The sequence below is a fragment of the Rhinopithecus roxellana genome, chromosome 15 (assembly GCF_007565055.1).
Source record: "Rhinopithecus roxellana isolate Shanxi Qingling chromosome 15, ASM756505v1, whole genome shotgun sequence".
NCBI classification, from domain to species: domain Eukaryota; kingdom Metazoa; phylum Chordata; class Mammalia; order Primates; family Cercopithecidae; genus Rhinopithecus; species Rhinopithecus roxellana.
The window spans coordinates 119,652,134-119,679,770 of NC_044563.1; the positions used below are offsets into that span (position 1 = coordinate 119,652,134).

At 39.9% G+C, this 27,637-nt stretch overlaps 1 protein-coding gene across 1 annotated transcript in view; it reads left to right on the forward strand.

Annotated features, from left to right (window-relative positions):
- DYNC2H1 (dynein cytoplasmic 2 heavy chain 1) overlaps positions 1-27,637 on the forward strand; it is a 385,005-nt gene that overhangs the window by 320,850 nt on the left and 36,518 nt on the right. Inside the window, exon 85 of the mRNA XM_030918805.1 lies at positions 17,123-17,212. Coding sequence (XP_030774665.1) covers positions 17,123-17,212 — 90 coding nt within the window. The remainder of the gene's footprint in view (positions 1-17,122; positions 17,213-27,637) is intronic.

The following is a 27,637-nucleotide window of genomic DNA, read 5'->3' on the forward strand; positions in this document are numbered from 1 at the left end:
CATTACAATTGGTTAACATTTTAAGTTTATACATTTAGCAGTTTTTTTGTTGGTTCCCGCACTTTCACAAGCGGCTGTGTTCTTATTGGGGACTTTCCAGGTGGTGTCTTTCTAAAGTTGAGATATATGGTAGTCTTTGAGTTGAAAGATATATGGTGGGGAGACATATGGTGGGATGTGCCCAGAAGTTGAGAGACATATGGAGGGGAGACATATGGTGGGATGTGTTTATACGGGGCTCAGGAAGTTGAGAGATATATGGTAAGCACTGGTAATTAGAACAGAAAAAGAACAAGACAGGGACTTTCACAATGCTTGTCTATACAACGTCTGGAATCTATAAATAACATAATCGGTTAGGTCCGGGGTCAACTTTTAACTAGGCTCAAGGCGCCGCCCGGGCTGTCTGCCTGTGGATTTCATTTGATCTCTTTCATTCCTCCCTTTCTCAAGTACCTCTGGAGCCAATCTTGGGTCTTATAAGTCTGATTCTGTTTCAGCGTCTACAGGTTGGTATTGGGCTCTGAGGACCATGAGCTGTATGGTGTCAAACCTTTCCCTGACAAATCGCAAAATTCTGTTAACAACACAAGGTCCTACGGTAAACAGAAATAATAGACTTAGTAGGCGTCCAAGGAAGGGGGCCAACAGAGAAAACATATAGGAATTCCACCATTGATTTGCAGCTGAGGCAAACTGCTGTTTTCTCATTTCTGTGCTTAACTTGCGTAGCTGTTGGACCCGGTTCTCTACAAGCCCTGATTCATTTATGTAGAAGCAACAGTCTTCTTTCAGGAACATACATGTACCACCTTTTTCAGCAGTGAGTAGGTCTAGGGCCCTCCGGTTCTGCAAGGTCACCTGAGCTAGGGATGTGAGCTGTCGCTGAAGGGAGGCAAGGGACTCAACTGACTCCTCCATAGCCACGGCAAATTGTTGGTACAATTTGTTGCTTTCTATGAGGGTGTGACCTAGGGCTCCCCCTGCCAGTCCGGCCGCAATGAGGGATGATGTGAGGGAGATTCCCGCAATGAGGGGGAGAAATATTGCTCGTGTAGGTCTCGGTCTAGGGGCTGGGTGAATGGCAGTACTAGTCCAGTTACTGGTGTACCCCAGGAACTCGCCGGCAGTTAGTAGAGTTAACCGGGGAACTAATGTGACAGGAAGACACAGTAGGTTGGTAACAGAGGGACCAGGTAGATTCTTAGATAATGTTCCATTGCACCAAAAGAATATGCCCGGCGGGGCTCTTAGGGAGGTACTAGGGGGTGTTTCAGTGATGCTACAGAGGCTGGAGTTAGTGCCTGAAAAACAGTAGGGAAACTTTTCCTGACTGGGGTTCAGGTACAGTGGCACATTAAGAATGGGGGCGTCCGTGAGATTCTGAAAGTCCCTAGTTTGGGTGGAGGATTCCCAGGGCAGAGGGACAGTGGTTGGTGGTGGATGCCCTAGGGTGGCACACAGAAAGCAGCCAGACAAGCTGTGAAGTCCTGTAAGGTTGGCAAGTTCTAATCCTTCTTGTAATACTTCTAACCAGGAGAAAGGGCGTAATTCTTGTGTTAGTCTGTCTTCCTGTCGCTGGATATCCCCATGGACCAGGGGCCGTACTTGAACTAGGCCATGCCACAGATAGAGTTGACTACCAGGCCATGTGGAGGAAGAGGAATAGTATACAGCCCCATGTTGAAGCTGTGGTCCAGCGGGAGTTCCAAGGGTCCTTAACTATCCAAGTATAGATACCGCCTCTACCCTGCTGGTAGAAGTTCCACCCGGATTGCTCGTTCCACCCTCTGACTGAGAGCATTTTACAGTAACTGTAGGGGCAGCCTGCATTTTGGTGCCACCAATAGTGTTTACAATTGTACTTAGTCTGATCAAACTCAAAACATATCATTGGTGCCACTGGTTTGGCTATCTGAAAACCAGTAAAATTCAGCAAAATTGGGGCACTGCACCCTGAGGAGGGACAATCAGCACTGGCCAATAATTTCCCGGGCTTATGAGGTTGCCCAGGGTGGGTTCGGTTTTCATAAAGCCAGAATCTCCAGACAAAGGGATTAGAAACTGGTTTTGTGTTTGCCCCCGCGGCCACTAGGGCGACTAACATTAGGGTTAGACTACCTAGCTGCATGTTTGCAGTGAGCTATGCTGTCGGCGCAGGGTGAGTTTTAAGGGGTTGTTCTTAGCTTTGTCCACAGTCCACGTGGTCAGTGCTTCAGTCACTATAGTGACGGGTCCGAGAAGGTCGGAGGTTGGGTCCACCGGTTTGACGTGGGTGTAGTGGATCCACGACGCGATGCCTTCTACCTTCAGGGCAGTGGGTGTGGTTAGGAGTACTTGAAGTGGTGCCTTCCACTGGGGTTCTAAGGTCTCTTGCCAGTGTCGCTTGACCAGGACCCAGTCTCCCGGCTGGTACGGATGGGGTGTCGGTGGAGGTCCGGTCTCATACAATTCCTGCAGCTTAGGCCAGATTTCCTGATGAATTTTCTGCAAGGCTTGTAGGGAGAACAAGAGTTCAGAGACATTTTCTGTTTCAGATTTGAGCAGATCATCTTTTAGGCTGGGAACCAGGGGTGGGGGTCTGCCATACATGATTTCATAAGGGGTAAGGCCCAGTCTGTAAGGGGTATTACGGGCCCGGAACAGAGCGTAGGGGAGAAGGACCACCCAATTAGCGCCAGTCTCCATAGTTAATTTAGTTAAGGTCTCCTTTAAGGTCCGATTCATCCTCTCTACCTGTCCTGAACTCTGGGGCCTGTAAGCACAATGTAATTTCCAATTAGCCCCAAGAATGGAAGCCAAATTCTGACTCACCTTAGCAACGAAGGCCAGCCCGTTATCTGACCCTATCTGGATGGGAAAGCCATACCTGGGGAGGATGTCTTCCAGAATTTTCTTTGCTACAACCTGAGCGGTTTCTCTTTTGGTCGGAAATGCTTCAGTCCACCCTGAAAAATTATCTACAAAGACAAGTAAGTACCGATACCCGTATTTTCCTGGCTTTACCTCAGTGAAATCTACTTCCCAGTAGATACCGGGCCTGGTTCCCCTGAGCCTTGTTCCTGCAGCAGCCTGGGATTGGGGATAGGCATTGCTAAGCTGGCAGACTTTGCAACTCGTCACAATGCTGCTGGCCGTCTCCGCTATGCGTCTGATCTTGAGCTTGGAGCGTCTGATCAGGTCTATCATCCGCCGGGCACCCAGATGGGTGGATCGGTGGATGTGTTCTAACACTTGCTGTCCTAATTTTTATGGTAGGATAATTTGGTCATTAGTATCAGTCCACCACCCATTCTAGATCTGTTTCAGGGGAAGTTTGTCGATCCACTGGAGATCTTGTTCTGAATAATCAGGGTGATACGGCAGGTCCTGGGGGCCCGGATCAGGGAGCTGGAGTGCAAGGAGTTGACTGGGAGCCTTTGCCACACTCCTTGCAGTTTGGTCTGCCAGAAAGTTGCCTTGAGCAGTTGGAGTGGTTGGCTTCTGGTGCCCTGGGCAATGTACAATAGCCAATTTTTCTGGTTTCCATAGGGCTGTTAGCAGGGCTAGGATCTCTTGCTTATTTTTTATCTCTTTTCCTTCAGCTGTTAGCAACCCTCGCTCCCTGTAAATGGCCCCATGTATGTGTGCCGTAGCAAAAGTGTATCGGCTGTCTGTGTATACTGTCAGTTTCCTCCCTGCCCCTAAGAGCGTGGGTGAGCGCTATCAGTTCGGCCCTCTGGGCCGATGTCCCCGGGGGCAGGGGTTCCGCCCAGATTACCTCAGTCTCTGAAGTCACCGCTGCTCCAGCATACCTCTGGCCTTGGTGTATGAAGCTACTCCCATCGGTGAACCAAACGAGGTCGGCGTCAGGAAGTGGGCGGTCCTGCAGGTCCTCTCGAACTCCGTGCACCTGAGCTAATATCTTGGTGCAATTATGGAGCGGCGCGTCCAGGTCCGGGTTGGGAAGCAGCGAGGCAGGGTTTAAGGTTGTTGGGGGCAGGAAAGTTATTCTGAGGGGATTTAATAGTAGTCCTTGGTAGTGGGTGAGCCGGGCGTTGCTTATCTATCGGTTAGGCGGCTGTTTGAGTACACCTTTGATGGCATGTAAGGTAACGACCCGTAATTCTTGTCCCAAGACAAGTTTATCAGTATCTTGTACCATCAGGGCCGTGGCTGTGATCACTCGGAGGCAAGGGGGCCACCCGGCAGCCACTGGGTCTAACTTCTTTGACAGGTAGGCGACTGGCCTCCGCCAGGGGCCTAAGTTCTGAGTTAGCACCGCCTTGGCGACGCCCTTACTCTCGTCCACGTATAAGTGGAAGGGCTTAGTGACGTCAGGCAGTCCCAGTGCAGGCGCAGAGAGTAGGGCGGTTTTAATCTGTTGGAAAGCCGACTCGGCTTCTTCTGTCCAATTAAATGGCTGCTGTCCCCGTGTTGCCTGATATAAGGGCTTAGCCAGCTCTGCGAACCCAGGTATCCATAGTCTACAAAATCCTGCCGACCCCAGGAATTCCCTTACTTGTCGGGTGGATTGTGGCCTGGGGATCTGCAGAACAGTCTGCTTCCAGGCGTCTGTTAACCAGCGCTGCCCTCCTTTTAGCAGGTACCCCAGATATGTAACTTCTGGTTTACAGATTTGAGCTTTCTTTGCCGAGGCCCGGTAGCCTAGACTCCCTAGAGCTTGTAAGAGACTCTTGGTCCCTTGGAGGCAAGCTTCTCGGGTCTCGGCAGCAATCAGGAGGTCATCAACATACTGTAGTAAGGTTATTTCAGGGTGTTTGCGTTGGTACTCACCCAGGTCTTCATGGAGGGCCTCATCGAACAGGGTAGGAGAGTTTTTGAATCCCTGCGGCAGTCTGGTCCATGTCAGTTGGCCGCTTATGCCCCTTTCAGGGTCAGTCCACTCGAAGGCGAAAAGCTTTTGGCTCTGAGGGGCTAAAGGCAAACTGAAGAAGGCATCCTTCAAATCTAAAACAGTGTACCATTGGTGTTTAGGGTTTAGAGTACTCAGGAGGGTATACAGGTTAGGCACAGTTGGATGTATGTCCATAACCCTCTTATTGACTTCCCTTAAGTCCTGTACAGGTCTGGACTTCCCGCTATTAGGTTTCCGTACCGGCAACAAGGGAGTGTTCCAGGGTGAGTGACAGGGCCGAAGGACCCCTTGGTTGAGGAGCCGACGGATGTGGGGCGTAATTCCTTCTTTGGCCTCTAGGGGCATTGGGTATTGACGCACCCGAACGGGGTCTGCCCCAGGCTTGAGTTCGACAAACAAGGCAGGACGGTGCTTTGCTAGTCCTAAACCTCCCGTTTCTGCCCAGGCTCCTGGATATTGTTGAAGCCAGGTTGCTATGTCCTGGTCAGGGGCTGCCTGCTCCTGGTGGAGCCGGTACTCATCTTCTAAGGTTATGGTCAGGACGGGCATGGGCTGATTTTGGGAATCGGTCACGATGGGCCCCTCAGGGCGGAAATGGATCTGTGCTCCCATTTTAGTTAGCAGGTCCTCCCTAGTAGGGGACAGGGGCTCTCAGGGATAACCAGGAAGGAGTGGGTTACATTCTTGGCTCCGAGATTTACTGTTCTTTGTGTCGTCCAGGGGTACTTCTTAATTCCTGTGGCCCCTTGTACCCACGAGGACTTGGAGGATAATTTTCCATCAGTTTCAACTAGGACTGAGTGCTGTGCTCCCGTATAGACCAAGAACTGAACTGGGGACCCCTCCACTTGCAAAGTTACCCTGGGTTCGGGGAGGGGGACCGAACCCCGTCTTCCCTAGTCCTCGTTTTGAGTGACTAGTACGGGTGTAGACCTAGGGTGTCCCCATCCTTGTTGTTTCTTTTTGGGGCAGTCTCTTGCCCAGTGGCCAGCTTTTTTACAGTAGGCACATTGGTCTTTGCTCAGGTTGTTATATCTGGGGGACTGCTTAGGTTGGGTGTTCTCTGGCTGTAGATGCTCTTTTTGTACAACCGCTGCCAGGACCTTGGTCATTTTTTCCTCTGGAGTATCTCTATTATTGTAAACCCGCTGGGCTATCTGAAGAAGGTCCTGGAGCTGTTTTCCCTCTAAGCCTTCTAATTTCTGGAGTTTCTTTCTAATGTCTGGGGTTGCCTGATTTACAGAAGACATCACAACAGCTGCTTGGCTTCCCGGGGCCTCTGGGTCTATAGGGGTATACTGCCTAAAGGCCTCCATTAATCTTTCTAAGTAGCTAGCCGGGCTTTCTGTCTTTCCCTGCAGAACAGAGTATATTTTAGCCAAATTGGTGGGCTTGCGAGCAGCCGCCCGGATACCTGCCATTAGAGTCTGGCGATAAAGGTGTAGCCGTCCCCTACCTTCTGCCGTGTTGTAGTCCCACGCCGGTCTGGACAGAGGAAAAGTCGCATTTATGAGGTCGGGGTTGGCAGTCGGTTGACCGTCGTCCCCCGGGACCAGATTTCTAGCTTCTACCTGTATTCTCTCTCACTCCTCCATTGTGAACAAGATTCGGAGGAGCTGCTGACAATCATCCCAAGTGGGCTGGTGGGTGAACATAACACTGTCCAGTAAAGCCATTAAATCTTTGGGGTTGTCTGAAAACCGAGCACTCTGAGTCTTCCAATTATATAGATCACTGGTGGAGAATGGCCAGTACTGGAGCCTAGGACTTCCCATGTCATCTGGGGGCCCTATTTCCCGAAGGGGTAACGCCACTGTGGAGTCATGCGGCTGGGGAGGGGGAACCCGCAAGGTACGCCCTTGCGTCCGCCCCGCCGGCCCCTCGGAGTTGCTTTCACTTTCAGCGGGTACAGGCACGCCGGCCGCTTCCCGTTCGCCTGCTCCCTCCTGCGGTTCCTCCCAGGGGGCTGGGACCTGGGGACCGGAGGGGTATGGAGGGGGTTCTGTGGACAGAAGGTCCTCGCTATCCGGTAGAACAGGATGGGGGGGCAGTCGGTTGCTTGGATTTTAGCGGCCAAGCAACCAGTGCCTTACAGAGTTCAGAGGCTAATTGGAAAGGGGACAGCCAAGGGGGCGGGTTCCCAGCTATATCCTGCCATATGAGGATATATGGGATATGATCCGGGTGATTAGCACGCCCAGGCTGGAAAACCTTGGACTTTACTCTAGTGATGACAGGGAGACAGAATGTCCCTTCGGTTGGCCACCCTACGTTAAGGGCGGGCCACTCGGAGTGGCACAGAGTAATTAGCTTTCCCTTCCTGATGTCCATACCAAGATCATGGCCCCTTGCCCTAACATCCTTGAAATTACTTGTAAGGAGAGATAGGGGAGTGCTCTGGGTATTACCCATCTTGAACAGTAGCGCCCGGAGTGGCGTCTGGAACAGGTCCTGCAAGGGAAAAGTGAATTGCTGGAACAGGTCCTGCAAGGGAAAAGTGAGTTGCTGGAACAGGTCCTGCAAGGGAAAAGTGAGTTGCTGGAACGGGTCCTGCAAGGAAAAAGTGAGTTGTGGAATATCAACAACAAGTTTACGTCAGTCGCAGGCGCGCTCCAGAAATCTGGGTCAGAACAAGCGCAGACAAGAATCAGATGAGAGCCGGGGGACGTCTCCCACCGGTCTCCGCTGGCTGTCCTATAGCGCGTCCGCCAGGACTTATGCCAGCTTTCAGCTTCAGACCTCGCAAGTCACAGATTCAGAGTGGACTTAGAGAGCCGCAGGTTCAGACAGGCTAACAGCCTCAGATTCAGAGCAGACTTAGAGAGCCGCAGGTTCAGAACGGACACAGACAAAGAGAGACGAGGTACAGACTCAGAGAGCCGCAGATTCAGAACGGACACAGACAGACAAAGAGAGACGAGCCGGCTCACCTATTAGCAGATCGATCCTAGTAGATCCGTTGACCGGGGGTCTGGTGGGCTTGGGGGAATCCCGGACGAGCCCCCAAATGTTATGCCCAGACCGTTTATTCCCCAAAGACCACCACCAGAGTCCAGAGTCAAAGCCAAGCGGCAAGGATCTTTAATGCAAGTTCGAACTTGGTCCCCCCATTCTACAACATACAAGAGGGCCTCGAACAATGCGTGCGCTTGCTTTTTATAGCCTAATGTAAACAGGACTTGTAAAGTTGCAGAGGAACGAGGGAATTCTCTAGGTTACAGCATTACAATTGGTTAACATTTTAAGTTTATACATTTAGCAGGTTTTTATTGGTTCCCGCGCTTTCACAAGCAGCTGTGTTCTTCTTATCGGGGACTTTCCAGGTGGTGTCTTTCTAAAGTTGAGATATATGGTAGTCTTTGAGTTGAAAGATATATGGTGGGGAGACATATGGTGGGATGTGCCCAGAAGTTGAGAGACATATGGAGGGGAGACATATGGTGGGATGTGTTTATACGGGGCTCAGGAAGTTGAGAGATATATGGCAAGCACTGGTAATTAGAACAGAAAAAGAACAAGACAGGGACTTTCACAATGCTTGTCTATACAACGTCTGGAATCTATAGATAACATAATCGGTTAGGTCCGGGGTCAACTTTTAACTAGGCTCAAGGCACCGCCCGGGCTGTCTGCCTGTGGATTTCATTTGATCTCTTTCATTACTAGATGAAAGAAATGTTACAGATTATAATTTTACTTGCTGAACATACTTAATGATGAACTTACCTTCATCTCTCCCAGAGCTAAGCTTCACTATAAGTATTCTTAATATATACCATGGTGTAGATAGTACAATCTGTTCATATTTTAAAAGACAAATACTGTCTTAGACAAATTGTCACAACAAAATACTATAGACTAGGTGGCTTAAATAATAGACATTTCTCACAGTTCTGAAACCTGGGAAGTCCAAGATCAAGGGGCTGGCAGATCTGGTGTCTGATGAAAGTTTACAGATGGCCATCTTCTCCCTGTATCTTCACACTGTGGAGGGAAGAAAGAGAAAGCAAGCCCTCTGTCATCTTTTTACAAGGGCACTAATCCCACCATGAGGGGCTGCTCCATTCTCATGAGCTTATTCTCGAAGACCTTGCCTCCTATTATCATCACACTGGGACTTAAGATTTCAACATATGCATCTTGTGGGGACACATTCAGTCCATAGCAATATTAACTAAATAGATTTTTTTAAAGTGTACAGTTTTGAATAGAATTTATCATTCTCCACTGTACTAGAGTTCTTCCAAGAAACAGAATCAGATTATAATATGAATATATATAAATAAAAAGTCTACATAAATATATATATAAAATTCAGTCTCAAATACTAATCTCTTCTGTAAACACCCTCACAGACACACCCAGAAATAACCTTTATAACCTTTAATCGGAGGACCCTGTTAGAGTCAAACAGCCTGCTACCTGAATGGAACTCCGGGACAACAGGCATCATTAGTCAAATGGATATATGGTCTCTCTATAACATGAGCTATATACTTTTTTTTCAGAATATCTGAAAAAGAGGAGGAAGAGGGGAGTTTGGTTAAGAAAAAGCTTACAGTTGGATGATGTAATAAGTAACATTTAGCATATATTTATTGCCCATCTACCATGGGTTCTCTATATTATACCAGGCTCTGGAGATAGGAAAAATGAATAGTATATAGTCTCAATTTATATTGAGTTCTCAGTGAACTCAATATAAATAACAAAAACTAACATAAAGCGATGGCTAGCAAAAATTCACAAAAGGAAATTAGTAGTCTTTCTTGACCTTTTCCCAATGAAGTTTTTATTTTACTGTGGCAAAATATACATGACACAAAATTTACTATGTTAACCATTTTTAAGTACAGTTCAGTAAAGTACATTGACAGTGCTGTACAGCTAATTGCCAGAACTCTTCATCTTGAAAACCTGAAACTCTGTCCCATTAAACAACAGCTCCCATTCACCCCTTCCCCAGCCCCTGGCAACCACCATCTACTTTCTGTCTCTATGAATCTTGGTACTTTAGGTATCTCATTTAAGTGGAATCATAACAGTATTTGTCTTTGTGTGTCTGGCTTATCTCATTATGTAAAATGTCCTCAAGGAACATTCATGCTGTAGTATATATCAAAATTTTTTTCTTTTTTAAGGTGAATAATATTCCATTGTATGTGTATGCCACATTCTGTTTATCCATTCATCCATCGATTAATGTGGGTTGCTTCCACCTTCCTTAACAGTGTAAACTCTTAAGGTAACAAATATTTTATTTTTTTAATTGAAAAAACCTGGCTGGGCGCAGTGGCTCAGGCCTGTAATCCTAGCACTTTGGGAGGCCAAGGCGTGCGGATCACTTGAGCCTAGGAGTTCAAGACCAGCCTGGGCAATATGGCAAAACTCCGCCTCTACAAAAAATACAAAAATTAGCCAGGTATGGTGGTGGGTGCCTGTAGTTCCACCTAGTCAGGAGGCTGAGGTAGAAGGATCACCTGAGCCTGGGAAGTCTAAGCTGCAGTGAGCCATGATCATGCCACTGTACTCCAGCCTGGGTGACAGAGTGAGACCGTGTCTCAAAAAAAAAAAAAAAAAAAAAAAAAAAGCTGACTTTTTCATAGAAAGCAAGTAATAGAAGATCTTCTTTGAGAAGGGAAAATATAAAATAGATTCAAAAAATGATGTATGTTTTAAAAGAGAATCATTCAATTAAATCTTTTAGATCTGAAAGTCCTTAGTTTGCTCACGTGCCATTTTATAATCCTTTTTCTGTACTGATAAAAAAAAAAAAAAATTGAATGCTACAGGAATACTGTGATGTGCCCATGGAGCTGAACAAAGGTCTTGTTAAGATTAAACTGGAATCTGCTGTAACTTTTATCACAAATTACTCATTGTCTGTGTTGTACTTCCTCTTAAGTAGAGATGGTAAGGGCTCTCTTGTTAAATTGTTTCACTGTGAAACTTGTCTTTATTCTTCTGAAATACAAATTTCTAATTACGTATGTTTGTGAAATAGGTTTTAATTATTTCAATTAATTGAGTAGAGTTGTAAATTATGGCAAGTGTAGGAGTTAGTGATAATCTTAAATTGTATCTATTATTAATCGTTGCATATGAAATGGAAATTGCAGTGACCTCTTTACATTTCTTTTTTTTAAATTGTAAACTGAATCTGTTTTCACACATCATAAAAACCTTGTGCAACTGCTAGTGTTTGAAATAAATTACAATTACAGTGCTGTCTCCCAATTTCAGGCACTGCAATAAGCTAGAATCAAATGAAAGTTCTTCTGACATTTTCAAAACCTAAAATCCAATGTTGGTTTAACTTCACCAGTCTGCAGATAATGGATTACTGGTACTGCACTCCTATCTGAGAAACAAGCTATTATTTTTACCAGTGGGATAGTGATATTTGTTAGTAGTACAAATAATTCCATCATTAAATAGAGAAGGGAGGAAAATTCCTACAAGTGGCCATTTTTTAAGGTTCATACAATAAACATATTAAGATTGTAGGGTGGAAATTAAAACATCCAAGATTGTACTAGAGTGGTTTTTTTTGTGTGTGCAAGTCACTTAACCTTTCTCTACATAAGTTTCCAGATATTTGAAATGGTAATAATTATAGCCACTTCAGAGGGTTGTCATAAAAGTCTTAATGTAGATAAAATATGTATAACAGTGCTTGTAAGTGCTATAAAAGTGTTTGCTATTGTTACTCTTCTTATTCTCATTTTCACATGATTCTTCATTGACTCACGTTTAGAGTATTACCGTACATTCTTAACTCACCTCCGTGATTGCAATTTCATCTTCCTAATGTTCTTCTTCCCATCTCTACTAGGGTAATCTTTAAAAAATCCAAATTTGTTGTGTCACTTCCTCACTTAAAGGTTAATTTAGTTTTACCATTGCTTTCCAGATAAAATTTAAATTCCTTAGTATAAACAACCACAGATTTTATGATGTCATCCTTAATTCATCAGCCCATTTCTCTCATCTTATTAATGCTTCTTCCTTTCCCTGCTGTGTTTACCTATTATAGATACTCAGGAAAAGACCGACTATTCGTTTACCTTTTGAGACTCATATCAAGCATGATCTCCACCAGAAAGCCTTTCCTGACTCTTGCCATTCCATGCAGTTTGAATATGATATACTCTACCTTCGTGTTCACAATCACAGTGCTTACTGCTATTAGGGAGCTCAATTTATTGTCCATAGCCATCTCTTTTATTGTCGATTTCCCTCTCTATCATAAGCTTTTGTAGACAAGAATTGTGTTGACTTAATATCCTCAGCAGTTAACAAATGATTGGCAGATAGCAGCTATTTACTCATACTTGCTGCATAATCACTTAATTGATATTTGAGAGAGAGAGAGTTAACAAATGAACACCCTGGTTACAACTGGTTCTGCTTTTGTGACATCTTTCATGAAATGCATGGGGTGGTGAAAAGAGGTTACATTTTGGGTTAGACCTAGATTCAACTTCTATATCACTTAGTTTTAAAAAAAACAAAACAAAAACAAAACAAAAAAAAAAAAAAACCTTTAAGATTAGTTAAATAGACTTACTCTAAGCCTTAGTGTCTCCATCATTATAAATTTAATTCCCAATACATAATTATCTTATACTGAATCTCGAATGGTTTAATATGTATAAATCATTATAGAAATACTAAATCTATTGAAGACAGTATTGGTGCTGATATGGACTCTAGAGCCAAGTTACCTGGGGGTTTACTTCCTGGATCTGCCATTTGCCAGCTCTGTGATTTTTGAACATGCTATTCTCTTTGTGTCTACATTTTCTTTCTCTGTAAAATGGAAATTATAATATTAAGTTGGTGCAAAAGTAATTGTGGTTTTGGATCATGAATTTTAAGTTTTTATATTAATAACTAGGCCCAAAGACATATTTATTAATCAAAATAGGAACCATTACAATCAGCACATTTTGCCAATAAGAAATACATTGCTTTATTCCTGTAACATAAAAATCTATCCTTTGGGATTCGAGAAACTCTTGGAAAGCATTTTCTGCATCCAGCTGGTTGTGGAAGTGTTTTCCTTGCAAAATGTTGTTGAGATGCTTAAAGAAATGGTAGTCAGCTAGCGAAGGTCAGGTGAATATGACGAATGAGGCACAACTTTGTAGCCCAATTCATTCAACTTTTGAAGTACTGATTGTGCAACTTGTGGTTGGGCACTGTCATGGAGAAGAATTGGGCCCTTTCTGTTGACCAATGCTGGCTGTAGATATTGCAGTTTTTGGTGCATATCAGCTATTTGCTGAGCATACTTCTCAGATGTAATAGTTAAGCCAGGATTCAGAATGCTGTAGTGGATCAGACCAGCAGCAGAGCACTAAACAGCGACCGTGACCTTTTTTTGATGGAAGTTGGCTTTGGGAGGTGCTTTGAAGTTTCTTCTTGATCCAGCCCCTGAGCTGATCATTGCTGGTTGTTACGTAAAATTCACTTTTGATTGTACATCACAATCCGATTGAGAAATGGTTCATTGTTGTTACATAGAATAAGAGAAGACAAGACTTCAAAACAATTTTTGGTTAGCTCATGACGCATCCTCTTATCAAGCTTGTATCACCTCTCCAATTTGATTCAAATGCTGAATGACTATAAAATGGTTGATGTTGAGTTCTTCTGCAGCTTCTCCTATAGTTGTAAGAGGATCAGCTTGGATGATTGCTCTCAGTGGGTCGTTGTCAACTTGCGATAGCTGGCCACTATATCCTCATCTTCAAGGATCTCCTTTGCAAACCTTCTTAAACCACCACTGCACTGTACATTCATTAGTAGTTCCTGGGCCAAATGTGTTGTTCATGTTGCCAGGTGTCTCCACTGATTTACGACCCATTTTGAACTCAAATAAGAAAATCACTCGAATTTGCTTTTTGCCTAACATCATTTCTATGGTCTAAAATAAACAGCACGCAATAAGTCATTAGCAAAAAAAAATAAAGTGAGAAATGCTCGTTAAAATGATGTATAACATAAGTATATTTAAGAATGCATTTCAATATCAAACAGCAAATTCTAACAATGTAAAAACTGCAGTTACTTTTGCACTTACCTAATAGTACACTTCTGACGATTATTTTGAGGAATATATGAGGTGGTGTCTATCAAGAACTCACCATAGTTACTAACACATAGTAAGCACCCAATAAATATTAGCTTAAAAAAAATTTCCTGCAACTCTTTTTACCTTTGTGCAAATCTAACACAACTCTCAAGGCATAACTTAATAGCTGCCTCTTTTTTAAAGACTTCCTTGATTGAATCTTTTTTCCCTGTAAACTCCAATAACATGATACATAATTTATTCATAAAGCACCACAAGGAACTTCAGCTTTGTATCTCCTTTATTGGTTTTTAATTTTCTTTAAATGCTGTATTTCACTCATCTCATGTATCACTATCATTATCATTTCTATTATATCACCTGTTATGTTTTAATTCTCTACATATTTAACATTATTAAATTTTTTTATATAGGTAAATACTATCTATCTCGCTATAAAATGTAAGCTCCATAATAGCAAGGACCTTATGTTAATAGTATCTGCACATTATAGATAGTAAGTAATTGCTGAATGGATGAATAATGACTTAAATATTTATTGAATTAATGTATTACACTTGGCAATAAAATTGGTAACTCTCTTAACCATCTATAGATGAATAATAAATTATCCTAAGGCTTAGTGGCATAAAACAATAGAAATGTATAATATCACAGTTTTTGTGGGTCTAGAATCCAAGTGTGGTTTGGCTGAGTATTCTGGCTCAGGGTTTCTCACAAGGCTCAGCTTCCAAGGTTACTCATGGGCTGGCTCTTGTGAGTGAGAGGAGTGTCAAATAATTTAGGAGTCATGTTTAAAAACTGCCACAGTCTGCCCTCTTGGCACAAATTATTTACATTTCCCCACATGCAAAATACAACTGTCTCCTCCCAAACTCCTCCACATGTTTCGTTTCATTACAGGATCAGGCTAAGGCTAAAGGGAAAAAATTGTCATTTAAATCAGGTGAAAGTATGAATGAGGCTTTTTGGGTTTGATTCCTCAAAAATAGCTGCATAAATATTGTTCCCATCTAAAGACCAGTGAACTATAGTGACAAGTTACCTATTCCCTTTAAAACCAATATAAAATGGTAGGACAGGCTTAGGGTAACTGCAAAGACATATTCAAAAAGGGTGGAGGAAGATTGGGAGGCTAACCTGTCGTTAGCAATTCTGAAATCCAAGCAAGTTCATGTTTCCAGTTCCTTTATTAGAATTTTGTATTGTTTCCTAGGAATGATTAATTGCTCTTGGCTTTACCCTTCGAGCTCTTGATTCTAACCTCTGACTTATCCATACATTTTAGTAAAGATATAGCTCATGTTTGCAGCTGAGTGGTTTTCTCAGTCTGCTCCCTGCCCATAGAAGCCCTGGAGCCAAGTTCTCTTTGATTTGCACCCTCTCCTAACCCTGTAATCCTAAACTGATAGTTTACACCAGAACAGTTTCTCTAAAACTGGGAGTTTGCTATGAATCTCATTGAGATTCACTCCATTAGACAAAAACCACAACCACAAATTTTTTCAAGATAAGCCTTTCTTTCTATCTTAGGCTTCTTTTGCATCAGCTGTGGGACAACACCCTTACGATTTATTGAAGCCCTGCTGTTTAACAGAGGGTTGTCTGAGATTTTTCCTTCCTTTTTTTTTTAAGTCCTCAAAGCTCCATAGGCTTCCTCTAGTAGTCTCCTAGAAGTCCTCTAAGTTTTCACTTACATTCTCCTAAAGATCCCTCCAGCTTCAGCCCACCACCTAGTCTCAAGTCCAGTGCCATATGATTCAGGATTTTGTTAAGGCAGCACCCCGCCTCTGGTGTATCAAAATTGTTATCGGTTGTCTTGCTGCAGAATAAATCTCACCAAAACTTACTGGCTTAAAATAATATTTTTTAAAAAATCATTTATTTTTAGCTTAAAAGTCTGGAATTTACTAGGGCTTGGTGGAGAAAGCTTGTCTCCTTCACACAGCTCACTCACATGGTTGGCAAGTTGGTGCCAGCTGAGAGCTGGGGGTCTCTGTTTATCTCCACATGGGCCTCTCCAAAGACAGTTTGGGCTCTGCAGCATGGTGACTGGCTTCTAAGATTAAAAGTCTCAAAAGGCAGGAAATATAAGCAACCAATTTTTTATAGCCTAGACTTGGAAACTGTCATAGTATCACTTCCTTTGTATTGGAAGACAGGAGCACAGACCTCAAGTCTCAAGAGGCAAAGTGCCAAAGGATTTGCAGTTGTGTTTCAAAATCACTACACCTGTTTTAAATCAAAGCACAGTTCTGGCACTTATCTATCACATTCCTAAGAAGGCTTACTTTATTCCTGTAAAGTAAAGGGATTCAGTATTTTCTAAGGTCCTTTTCTACTCTAAATTTGGTCATCTTACAATTCCCATTTTCTATACATTATTGATATATTCTAGCCCATAGTTTCTTAACTATGTAATCAGACAGTGTTGGGGGTATAAAATTGATGTTCTCTCCTTATTTCCACACTTCAGAAAAATAATATGTTGAGAAGTTTGTGTGATATTTATAAAATATTTAGAAAATCCAGAAAATCTTCACCAAAAAGGTATATTATAATCAACATGAACTTACAAGAATACTTGTGCAGTGAAGAGTCTGCATTAACAGAGAATGCCTGTATTGGAAGGTCAAATATTAGAAAGATAACTTTTGTAAGGCAGCTATTCTTAGAGGGGTTTTATTTTATTTGTTTTTAATTTAATGTACTCCTTTTTAATTTTTTCTGTTTCATATGTCTCAATGTGGTTTGGGAATAAAGTTTCCGTTATACTGCTCTATTTATAGTTTTAAAAAATACTGTAGGGACCAAAGCTGATTGTTTTATAATCTTCACCACTTATAAAGTGAATTTGTCAAATTTATGTTTCATTATGCAGTAAATATTGTTTAAGAAAACATGGTTGACTATTTTTTATATGCCAGTTTAAGTTCATCTATTTATCCTTTCAGGAACTTGTACTTTTCTTCCTTTTAGAGAAACATTAATTCATGTTGTCTCTACTATTCAATTTAATGAGATCATAGAAGAACAGATATATCTTAATGAATTTCATATGTATATGTGAATTATGCCAAAATTTTTCTCCATCACACTACTGTTAGTCTTTTATATGTAGTATCATATACACAAACTCAATTTTGACCCTTTTAAAATTGCAGTGTCCTCTCGCATGGCAGAGCAAGTGGGAAGGCCCAGAAGATCCCTTACAATACCTTAGAGGTCTTGTTGCCCGTGCCCTTGCAATACAGGTAAGCCTAAATTATTTACTAAGTGGGTTGTCTGACTGTGTGACTATTGTATTATAGAGATAACCATTGTGCTAATCACTAGTGAGAATTACATTATGATTTTGCACATAAAACACCATATATTCATTATTCTGCCATTTGTTATTTTTGTATAGCACTATTTTTTTTTTTTTTTTTTTTTTTTTTTTTTTTTGAGACAAGAGTCTCGCTCTGTCGCCCAGGCTGGAGTGCAGTGGCCGGATCTCAGCTCACTGCAAGCTCCGCCTCCCGGGTTTACGCCATTCTCCTGCCTCAGCTTCCCGAGTAGCTGGGACTACAGGCGCCCGCCACCTCGCCCAGCTAGTTTTTTGTATTTTTTTTTAGTAGAGACGGGGTTTCACCGTGTTCGCCAGGATGGTCTCGATCTCCTGACCTCGTGATCCGCCCATCTCGGCCTCCCAAAGTGCTGGGATTACAGGCTTGAGCCACCGCGCCCGGCCTTTTTTGTTTTGTTTTGTTTTGTTTACAAAAAAACGTGTTTTCTGCTTTACTGTGGCTTTTCATCATTTTGGAGAGTTTAGAGAACAATTTACAATTTTAGTAGAGATGGATCTCATAGACGGTAACTGAAACTGAATCATCACTGTGACTAGTTTGCCTTAGGGAGCTCTCTATGGGGAGCTGCTTTTAAAAAGTTTTTTTCAAATTGATAAATTTTTTTCAGAATAAACCAGTCAGGTAACTTCAGGAAAACAGAAGAATAGTATAGACAGAGAAAGAGTGTATTTTTTAAGGAATAGTAAATGATACAGATTAGTTGATGCAAACAAGGTACCTTTGTGGATTTTCCACTGTCTTCCTCTGCTTGTTGCACCAGCTTCACAAAAGAGCCTTTCGTTTTAACCACATTAACTTCTACCATCACATGAATAACTTGATCTGTGTCCTTCTCAATGCAGCACTCTTCATCCATGCTTTTAAAAAAAAAAACAAATAATCCACAAACCTGTTCACATCTTTAACCTTGTTATCACTCATCTCTGCTCCACCTTTGAACCCCTAAGCATACATGTTATTCTTTGACAACAGCCACATTTCATTCTCAAGTTTGTATTCTCTAGACTTTCCAGTCTCTTCCTGCTCAGTATTCTCTCATTCTGTCACTTTCTTTCCTGATTCTGGCCGATTCATCCTGCAATTTGTGGCATATAAATGTATTCTCTTTCTAGCACCTTCAGTACCCTAACTCACTTTTCTTTATGCTTCATCCTTTCCAAAAACCATTTAACTTGGATTAGTATCTGTCCATATGCAGGCTGCTGAGCTCTGCTACCAACACTTCAGATACAGTGTACACTTCAGGTACAGTTCAGATACAGTGGATGGGCCCTGAGCACTGCTCCTGTATTCCACAGTGATGTTTCAAACCTTCACTCTTTCTTGAAGACTCCATTCTGTCACTGACTCCCCTTTTCCTTAGCAGAACACCTTATGTTTTACTTCACAGAGAAAATTCAAGCTGTGAGATATGACCACTTGAAAATTCCTGCCCTTCTCTCTCATCTACAAATTTGTCTGAAGCCACCTTCATCATCTTTGTTCTAACATAAAAGTTGACCTTATGAAATTGAAGGCTTATCCCTAGACCTGTGTATTGATTCTGTCTGTTCTTTACTCTTTAGAGACCTCCTCCAGGGGGTCTTCCCTTGTTCTTCTGTCTTTTCATCTTTTCATCTCTTCTTACGCTATTTGCCAGCCTACAATTGGGACTCCTTTGAAGGTACCAGGACCGATCTGAGCAATAGTTTGGCTTCTATTATAACCAGTTCTCCAGTTTGTAGGATTGTTGAAGGAAGAAAAAGTACTAGATCTGGAAATGAGGTTAAAATTAGCAGGCAGAGAAGAATCTGTCAGGGACTCTGATTTAGTCATCTTTCTATCTATCTGCTGTGCATATGCCTGGACATAATCTATCACTAAATGCTGGAAGGAAGGAAGAAAGGGAGAAAGTCTATTAGTGATCTTTGAAAAGTATAGAAATGCTCTGAAGTTTGTTGTATAATTGCATGGCTATGATAATTTACCACTTCATGTACTTTTCAGTACTGTTTCCTTTAAATTATTTTTAAAAGGACAGGGACTTTTAACTTGCTATGAATGGTAGCCTATATTACACTATGTAAGTACACTTAATAATTATGCTGTGTGTTTATAATGATAAATATATTGGTGGTACTATAATATTCTTTAAAACAATTTTACAGGAATTATTGCAATTTCTTGCATGGTTATTCATATATTAATAACTGGTCATCAAAACTAATGAAAAACTAATCATCAGAACTGAACACTTTTCTACTGTGTAATTTTAAAAGCTTTATGAGGCATTTAACATTAATTGTAGTGATAAAATATCCTCCTAACCCTCAAGATAATGTTCAGGACTGACCATAGCTTACCTTTCATCCTTCCAACCAGGGAATATGCACTAGTTCTTCCACAACCACTTGGGAATACTTTTTAATGTTGTTTTATTTTCCTGGCTTAATATTTTTTAAATTTTAAATATAGATAGATGTCCATCTATCTTCCTGAGGTAACCTTTAATATTTGGGATTTGCTTTTCATCTATTCAAGGGCTTGATAGATCCCTTGTTTTCATCTGTGCCTTCTGTTTCACAGGTTCATATCCAGAGCAGCTTGTGATACTTGGAGAACAATGTAACTACCTAGTTGGAAAACAAAGAATGGGAAACTGGGTGGGCAGGGAAAATTAGAAGCACTATTTGCAAGGAACTGTGAAAATGGCACCTTTTGGTTTCTTAAGAAAGCATAATGATCAGACTCAATCCAAACAGGTATACAGCAGGTTGAGCCCAGATCCAGCTATAGTTTAAGATTTTAGGGTCTTGCATTTTGAGGCATAGTTTATGGGAAAAGAGAACAAACTATTGAGGGTGTCATATATCGTGCCAGTTTATTACAGGAGTTTTATGCAAATAAGGTAAGACTGACTTGGGTCAAAGGCAGCAGTGATTCATTCATTCAGTCAGTCAAAAATATAATAAGCAGCTACTTTATTCTAGGCCCTGTGTGAAGTACTGGGGATATAATGATTAGTAAGGAGATACAATAACTGCCTCACAGATCTTATATTCATTCATCATTTTATCAAAAAAAGTTCTATAAATGTAAGCTGGACACAGTGGCACGTGCCTGTAGTTGCAGTGACTCAGGAGGCTGAGGCAGGAGGATCACTTGAGCCCAAGAGTTCAAGTCCAGCCTGGGCAACAATGAGAACTCGCCTCTTAAAACAGATAATTCCACAAATGTGATTAATACTTTCCTGGTGCCAAACACTGTGTGAGGTTGCTGAATATGGAGTGGTAAACAAAATAGACATGCATCTTGTTCTCCAGGAATTATCCTTACAACTTATCAGAAAGATAGAACTGAATAAACAACAGTAAGAGAAGAGTGATAAAGGAACTACAGTATTATGGAAGCAAATAGCACTACTTAACCTAGAAGGGGTCAGAGAAGTGATGCTTAAGCTGAGAATTTAGTAGGAATAAACCAAATGAGGATGAGAGGAAAGAATTTATCAGACAGAAGGCAGACCAGAGTCTGATATCAAGAGTAAGTATTGTGTTATACCAAAGTTATTGAAATTTTGTAAAAAAAAATTAATAAAAAGTAAGCATTGTGGTTTCAAGTAACTAAAAGCAGAGCATAGATTGCAGGGAGGGGTGTTCAGGCTGGAGAGCAAGAGGGGCCAAATCATGATAATGTATTAAGGAATTATATTTTATCTTAAGGACAAAAGGTAACCATTGCAGGATTTTAAGGAGGAAAGTCAGATTATGTTTTAAAGGGATTATTTTAGCTGCAGTATGGAGAGAATGCTAGTCTACTTTGTGGCAAAAGGTTTAAGACTCTCCTTTGAATATGCTTAATTTAGAGAGAGCTATAGATCCCCTAGGTATCCAAGGAACCTGAGCCACAGAGTCTTGCAGGCAGCCTGGCATTCACTCTCTGGTTTCTATAAGATCCTTTAGAGCAAAGATCTTTTTTAAAAAAAAATTCCAATGTATTTCCAATACCTATATACTGTCTGCTAAATGAATGAATGAACAAAGGATTTAACAAATGAATGGACTAGACGGATTATTCTCTTTGGGAAATTTAGAATTATTTCCCTGGCTTCAAATTTTTCTGCCTTTTCTTCAGAAATGACATCCTTCAAAGATTTTCTTGTGTTCTTGATTTCCATTCCGTGTTTTCCCTTTGACTTGTAGCGTATCCCTTATAGCAGGATATTTTGATTCTTCTGTGATGATCATTCTAAATTCTAGCATGTTCTCTACCCTGTTTGTGAATCTTACATTGTCAGCCTTTGTTTTGGTTCCTTTGTCCTAGTTTTCTGAACTACTCATAGTTGGATCCCTTGACTGTACACCTGCAATTTTTATTCCAGCCCTGCTCATGTGATGATTTCGATATCCAAGCCAGGATATAGAGAGAGATCTTTATCACCATGACCTACTTATACTTGGTTATGCTTAATAGACCCAATATTCCGGAAATGTTTAGTGGACTCCTAAATATCTCCCCCATTATGCTTCCTTTGAAAAGCAAACTTGGAGTGCTGTGTGTTAAATTAGCATTAAGGTTTGCCATTAATACTTACAGTTCATTTCAAACTTCTGCTTCAGTTTCATGTCTTTAGTTTTAAGATCCACAGTGACTTCTTGAATTCCACTCAAATTTTTTTTGGCAAGGTCAAGCCAGTGGCTGGTACATTGCTCTACTACCAAATCCTGCCACCCTTCCTTCTTATGACAGAATTTTGTTGTTTATATCAACTATTAGGCACCTTGAAGTCTTGGGGTGATCTAAGCAATAGATAAATAGCATTAATTATTGTTATTCGTAAATACCACTTGACATGACATATAGACTATCCTTAAAGCTTATCAGGAAAATAGACAAGTAAATAAGCAACAAAACAAATAATTAAAGGAAGTCTTTGAGCAAATAGCAGAAGTACTACAATCTAGAACCACTTAGTGCTACCTCCTGTTCCCCAGGGGGTAGTTCAGTCTAAAACTTTTGGAATCATTGTTGACTTCTCTCCTCTCACACTTCACATCCAGTCTACCAGAAAGTCATATTTTCTCTGCATTCAAAATACATTCAGAGGTACCTTTTGCCATCTGTACTACCACTACCTTGATTGAAGTCATTGTGAATGCAGCTACTATCTAACTAGAGTTCTGCTTCCACCCTTGTTCCCATTCTTATTGGTTCTCAACCACACAATCTCAAATGTTCCTATGTGAAAGCACAGCTCAGATTACATCACTCCTGTCTTGGAAATATCCCCATGACTAGTCATCTCATCTCGAGTATCAAAATCCTTATAACAACCTACAAGTTTCTTTAAGGTCAAGCCCCATTATCTCTCTGCTTTCCTTTCCTGGTTTTCTACTTTATTTACTCTGTTCTAGCCATACTGGTCTTGCTTTTCAGTGAACAAACCCAGCACGCTCCCTCTCATGGCCTTTACCCTTGCTGCTTCCTCTCCTTGGAATGCTCTCCCCCCGCCCGCCCATAGGCACAAGGAAGCATCCTTACCTCCTTCAGGTCTTTGCTCAGATGTCACCTTTTCAGTGAAGCCTTCCCTGACCATCCTGTTTCAAATGGTAACCTCCACCCCATCCCCAATACTTCTTACTCTCTTTTCCTTCTTTGATTTTCTCTATGGCCTATATCTTCATCTAATACTCTGTATATTAGAATCCATTCATTTTCAAGCGTTTCTATGTATTCTTCCACTAAAAAGGAAGCTTCATAAGGGCAGAGAGTTTTGTCTGTTTACTGCCCTATCCAAGCATGTAGACAGTAACTGGTACAAATAGGCTTTTCAGTAAATATTTGTTGAATAAATAAATGACTCCAATCATAAGGTTATTTATTCTCAAGCAAATTGGCATAAATCTGTTTTTTCCAATCATCATGATTTAGCTTCCTGGGATATATTCTGTAGTATTTCATTACATATTTTGAGATTTTTGGCTTCTATCTAAATCTACCCATAAATATTATGGTTTAACTTTATACTTTACTGCCACAATCTAACATTTGAGGTGTTTTATTTCTTTTAAGATCTCAAATGTAAAAAGCAATTTATTATAATTACATTGTTAGATTTTCACTCATTTTTTGATGTTTCTTACTGTATTTTGGGAAGGTTCTGCTACCATATTCTGCATTCCTGGAAGAGTGTGTTATTTTCCTAACTCATCTTAGTAACTCTCCTAGTCCTTAGTATGGTATTTCACACCCAGTAAGTACTCAGTAAAATTATTCATAGAAGACTTATATAAATAAACAAAGTTGAAAACGTCTATATGTGGCTTTAAAACCTCCAGCATCCCCATTTTTGTATATTATACCCATAAGAGAAACCTGTGGATGTTTTTTATTCATATATATGAATATATATTTATTAGTTTAATCATTCAGTGAATATTTACTGAGCTTCTATTTTATGCCAGCCACTGTTCTTAAGTGCTAGAAATACACCATTCCCGTCAACAGGAATTACTACATTTTAGTGAAGGAGATAGATAGCAAACAAATGAATATGTTAATATTAGAATTATATCAAAATAATTTGGTCAAAATCTTGAAATTAAAGATTAATATGCAGCCAAGCTTTAAATTGGATTACCACCATCACAGAATGAACTTAGGGTATACATCTGAAATTGTATTCAGAAAAATAAAGCTTTTACTATAGCAATAGTATTACAAAATGTTAAGAGCCAAATTTTGCACAGGGACAGTAATTTCTCAGCAGTAACAGCTGATAAATGCTTCGTATGGCCAACTATCTTGCACATTTGGAATACTAAACAGTACTCTATGGTCTACAATGATATGCACTTTTATAGAAGCAATCTTACAAAACATGCTATTTGTACTGCTTGCAGAAGATAAATCTTGGTTCTAGAAATTTGGCAATATAGCAACATAATTGGCTTTTCAAGATAACAAAACCTTTCCTGAATTTCTATCTGCATTGCATCTTTCATCACATGCATACCAAGTTTAGCAGCTTCCTGGAGTAGCATAATAAGAGGATCTTTACAGCAGAAAACATGCAGAGAATACTTAAACTCTTATGACAAATTTGGTTTCTTGAAGAATCAGCAAGGTCTAGCAAACGATTTTTCCTGCAAATAACCAATGATTGTTAGTAATATCTCCTATGCTGGTACCCTTACTCTCAAAGTATTGTTCCAACACTTCCCTTGATTTAGGAGCCTTTTTTTTTTTTTTTTTTTTTTTTTTTTTTTTTTTTTTTTGCTATTTAAAGTCTTCTCTTAATCTTATTTGAACATACGTTGTTAATATATAACAAGAGAGTTGCTAAATGTCTTGTATGCCATATACTTTTGTTTTTGGTAAAGAAGAAGAATAGAAATGGTTAACAGTTTTTCTACTGTTGTCAATAAATCCCGCCTATCAAAATGTTTTATTATTTCTGATGATACAATGGAAGGTTGTGAAGAAAACATTGTGTGCATGTGATTCCTAAATCAATCATAGCCGTCACCACATTTATTCCTTTGTCAATAATTGCATTATGCTTTACTTGCTGATTTTCCATTCCATAATATATTATCTATCAACTTTACTTTGTTGTTAGCTATTTGCAACTGGAAATCTCTTCACAAGCAAGGAAAGTAGTGATTGGTTTTATTGTTGATTTATATGTTATCACACTTCAAAAGGACTTTGGGCTGTATATTATTTATCTATGTGTCTGTTGTACATAATATTGAAGTAAAGTATTTGGCTTAACACTATCAATAATACTAACTTTTGTATACGATAAAAATAATTTAAGAAAATATTTTTTATAATATATATTCTAGAAAGAATCTTGAACATAAGATTCATAGCTTAGCAAACCTCAGAACTCCTTTTACTTTATCTCCTGAAAATTATTCGTAATCTATGTCAGTGATTTTGACAAATTTTTTTAACCTCCATAGAATCAAAACCTCAACAAGAAATTGTTCCTAAATACATATTATTTTTGATGTCTACAGCTCTGAAATTTGATAAGTGAGAAAATAAATATTATGTGTACCTAGTTTTTATTTTTTTCTCATCTTTTGTTTTTATGTCTGAAGATGATTTATATTGGATATTTTTAAAATATTTGACTTTTCCTCCTTGAGAAATTTTGAGATAGCAAAGTTGATATTCCATTATTATTTGGTCCTCACAAAATGGGAAATATTTCCACATAACTCTTCCTCTTAAAAGACTCATGGTTAAATAGAACTAAGTAACTTATGATTAAATTTTGTTACATGTTATTTAATTTTGAAAATGTCAGTATATTGAATAATTCCACAAAGATCTGGATTTCAGGGCTGTCTGATACATATATTTTTGAATTAGTTAAATTTTTATTAATATTTCTTGACTAAAATGTTTCCAACTTTTTTATATTTATCTTGCTATTTTAGTATAATATTTGTATTAATTACCAATCTATTTCTTGAACCATAAGTTCTGAAATCTTTAACACAAAATTAACAATTTTTATTATAATTATTCTTTAAATTATTCTCTTGCTATACTAAATACATAGTAATGATTCAGACTAAGATAATTTCAACCTATAGAGCACATAAGGGGTTTTCATTCAAGTAGCATATAGTGAATATTTTTAAATAAATCTAAATATCATGCCTTGTTGACAGTCTAACATTGTTACACTTATGAAATAGGGTGGTAACATCTGTCCTTATACAAATATTAATATTATATATTTCTGGAATGTCAGAACAGCGTTAAAATAAGCATCTGTTTGTTAAGACTACCAAAAGGTAAAACTCAAATAACAGATCCTGGTCAATATTGAAACTGAATTAAACTTTATTTCTAATAAATATAAGGATGCTATAAAGAAAAATGGTATAGATTAAGGGGGCTAGAGACAAGTGGGTTGGGGAAGATAACACTTCAGTATGAATGGTCAGGGAAAGCCTCTCTTTGGAGGTGATATTTAAACAGAGACTTGAATGAAGTAAGAGAGCAAATCTTAAAATGTATCTGAGGGAAAAACAAATCCAGGCAGAGGGATCGGTAAGTACAGAATCTCTGAGACAGGAATGTGCTTTGTTTGTGACTAGGGCATTGCCAAGGACCATGATGTATGAGTCCATGTAAGCTTGGTATGAAATTTAAATTTAGTTTGAGTACATGGGAGGTCAGTAGAAGATTGAGAGCAAAAAATTAAAAGGTTATTCTGCTGGTATATGAATAAGCTATAGGGAGGAAAATAGGAGCAGGCTGACCAGTTAAAAGGTTATTGCTTTCAAAAAGCACATAAGTAGTTGCATCTCTTCTAAAATACCAAATGAATAAATACATTTTGTACATTCAAATAAATAATGCCAATAAAATTCACTTTCTGCTTTCAGATATCTTGTTGGAATTTAATGATTTCATAAAAATGAAATGCTTGAGGAAATTGTCTTCAGGATTATGAACAGTCACATAAATATTTGAAAGACTTTGTATTTTTCATTCTGCAGATGTTTCAGCATTTAGTATATGAAACTATCTCTGTATAGACCTATATTTGCTATATCTGTGGACATTTGGGGCTCCTTTCTATGCCCATCTTAAAGTGTGATTTTATTCTGGGATTATCTTTATATATTCTTTTTAATCTCTTTTTGCTTATGTAGAGATTTGAATATTAATGTGAGTAAACAACTGACTTGCTTCAACAAAAAAAAGAGGTTATTGCAGTAATCCAAGTGAGGTCATGATGGACTAGGGTGGTGGCTGTGGAGGTGGAGGCTTCTTAAAGCAGTGGTAATATTTTGATATTAAACTTGTGGATTGGCTGTGGGGCACGGGAGAGAGATATCAAACGTGATTTCAAAGTTTTGACCTAAGCAGTTGGTTAAGTGGTTTAGTGACTTGAAGGATACTGATAATAAGGTAATAGAGCAGAGTTTTGTTGTTGTTGTTTAGGGAGGAGGGGAGTGGTCTTGCAAATTTAAAGTTCTAATTTGAACATAAGTTGAGATGCCTTTTAGACATCTTGGTGGAAATGTCAGAGAAGTAATTGATGAGGGAGCTGTTGGAATTGGAAATAGAAAATGAGCAGTTATCAGCATCTTAACATAGTGTTTAAAACCAAAGGAATGGCCAAGTATTTGGCACTGGCGCACTTCAATACTGAGATGCTTAGAAAAGGAAAAGTTGTCAATCATTGAAACCAAGAATTAGTACTTAGGTATATAGAAGAAAGCCTGGGAGGCTGTAGTGATCAAGAAGCCAAGAGAATAAAGAATTGATCATTCTGACCTTTTAAAAACAGTGTCAAATGCTATAAATGAGATAGAG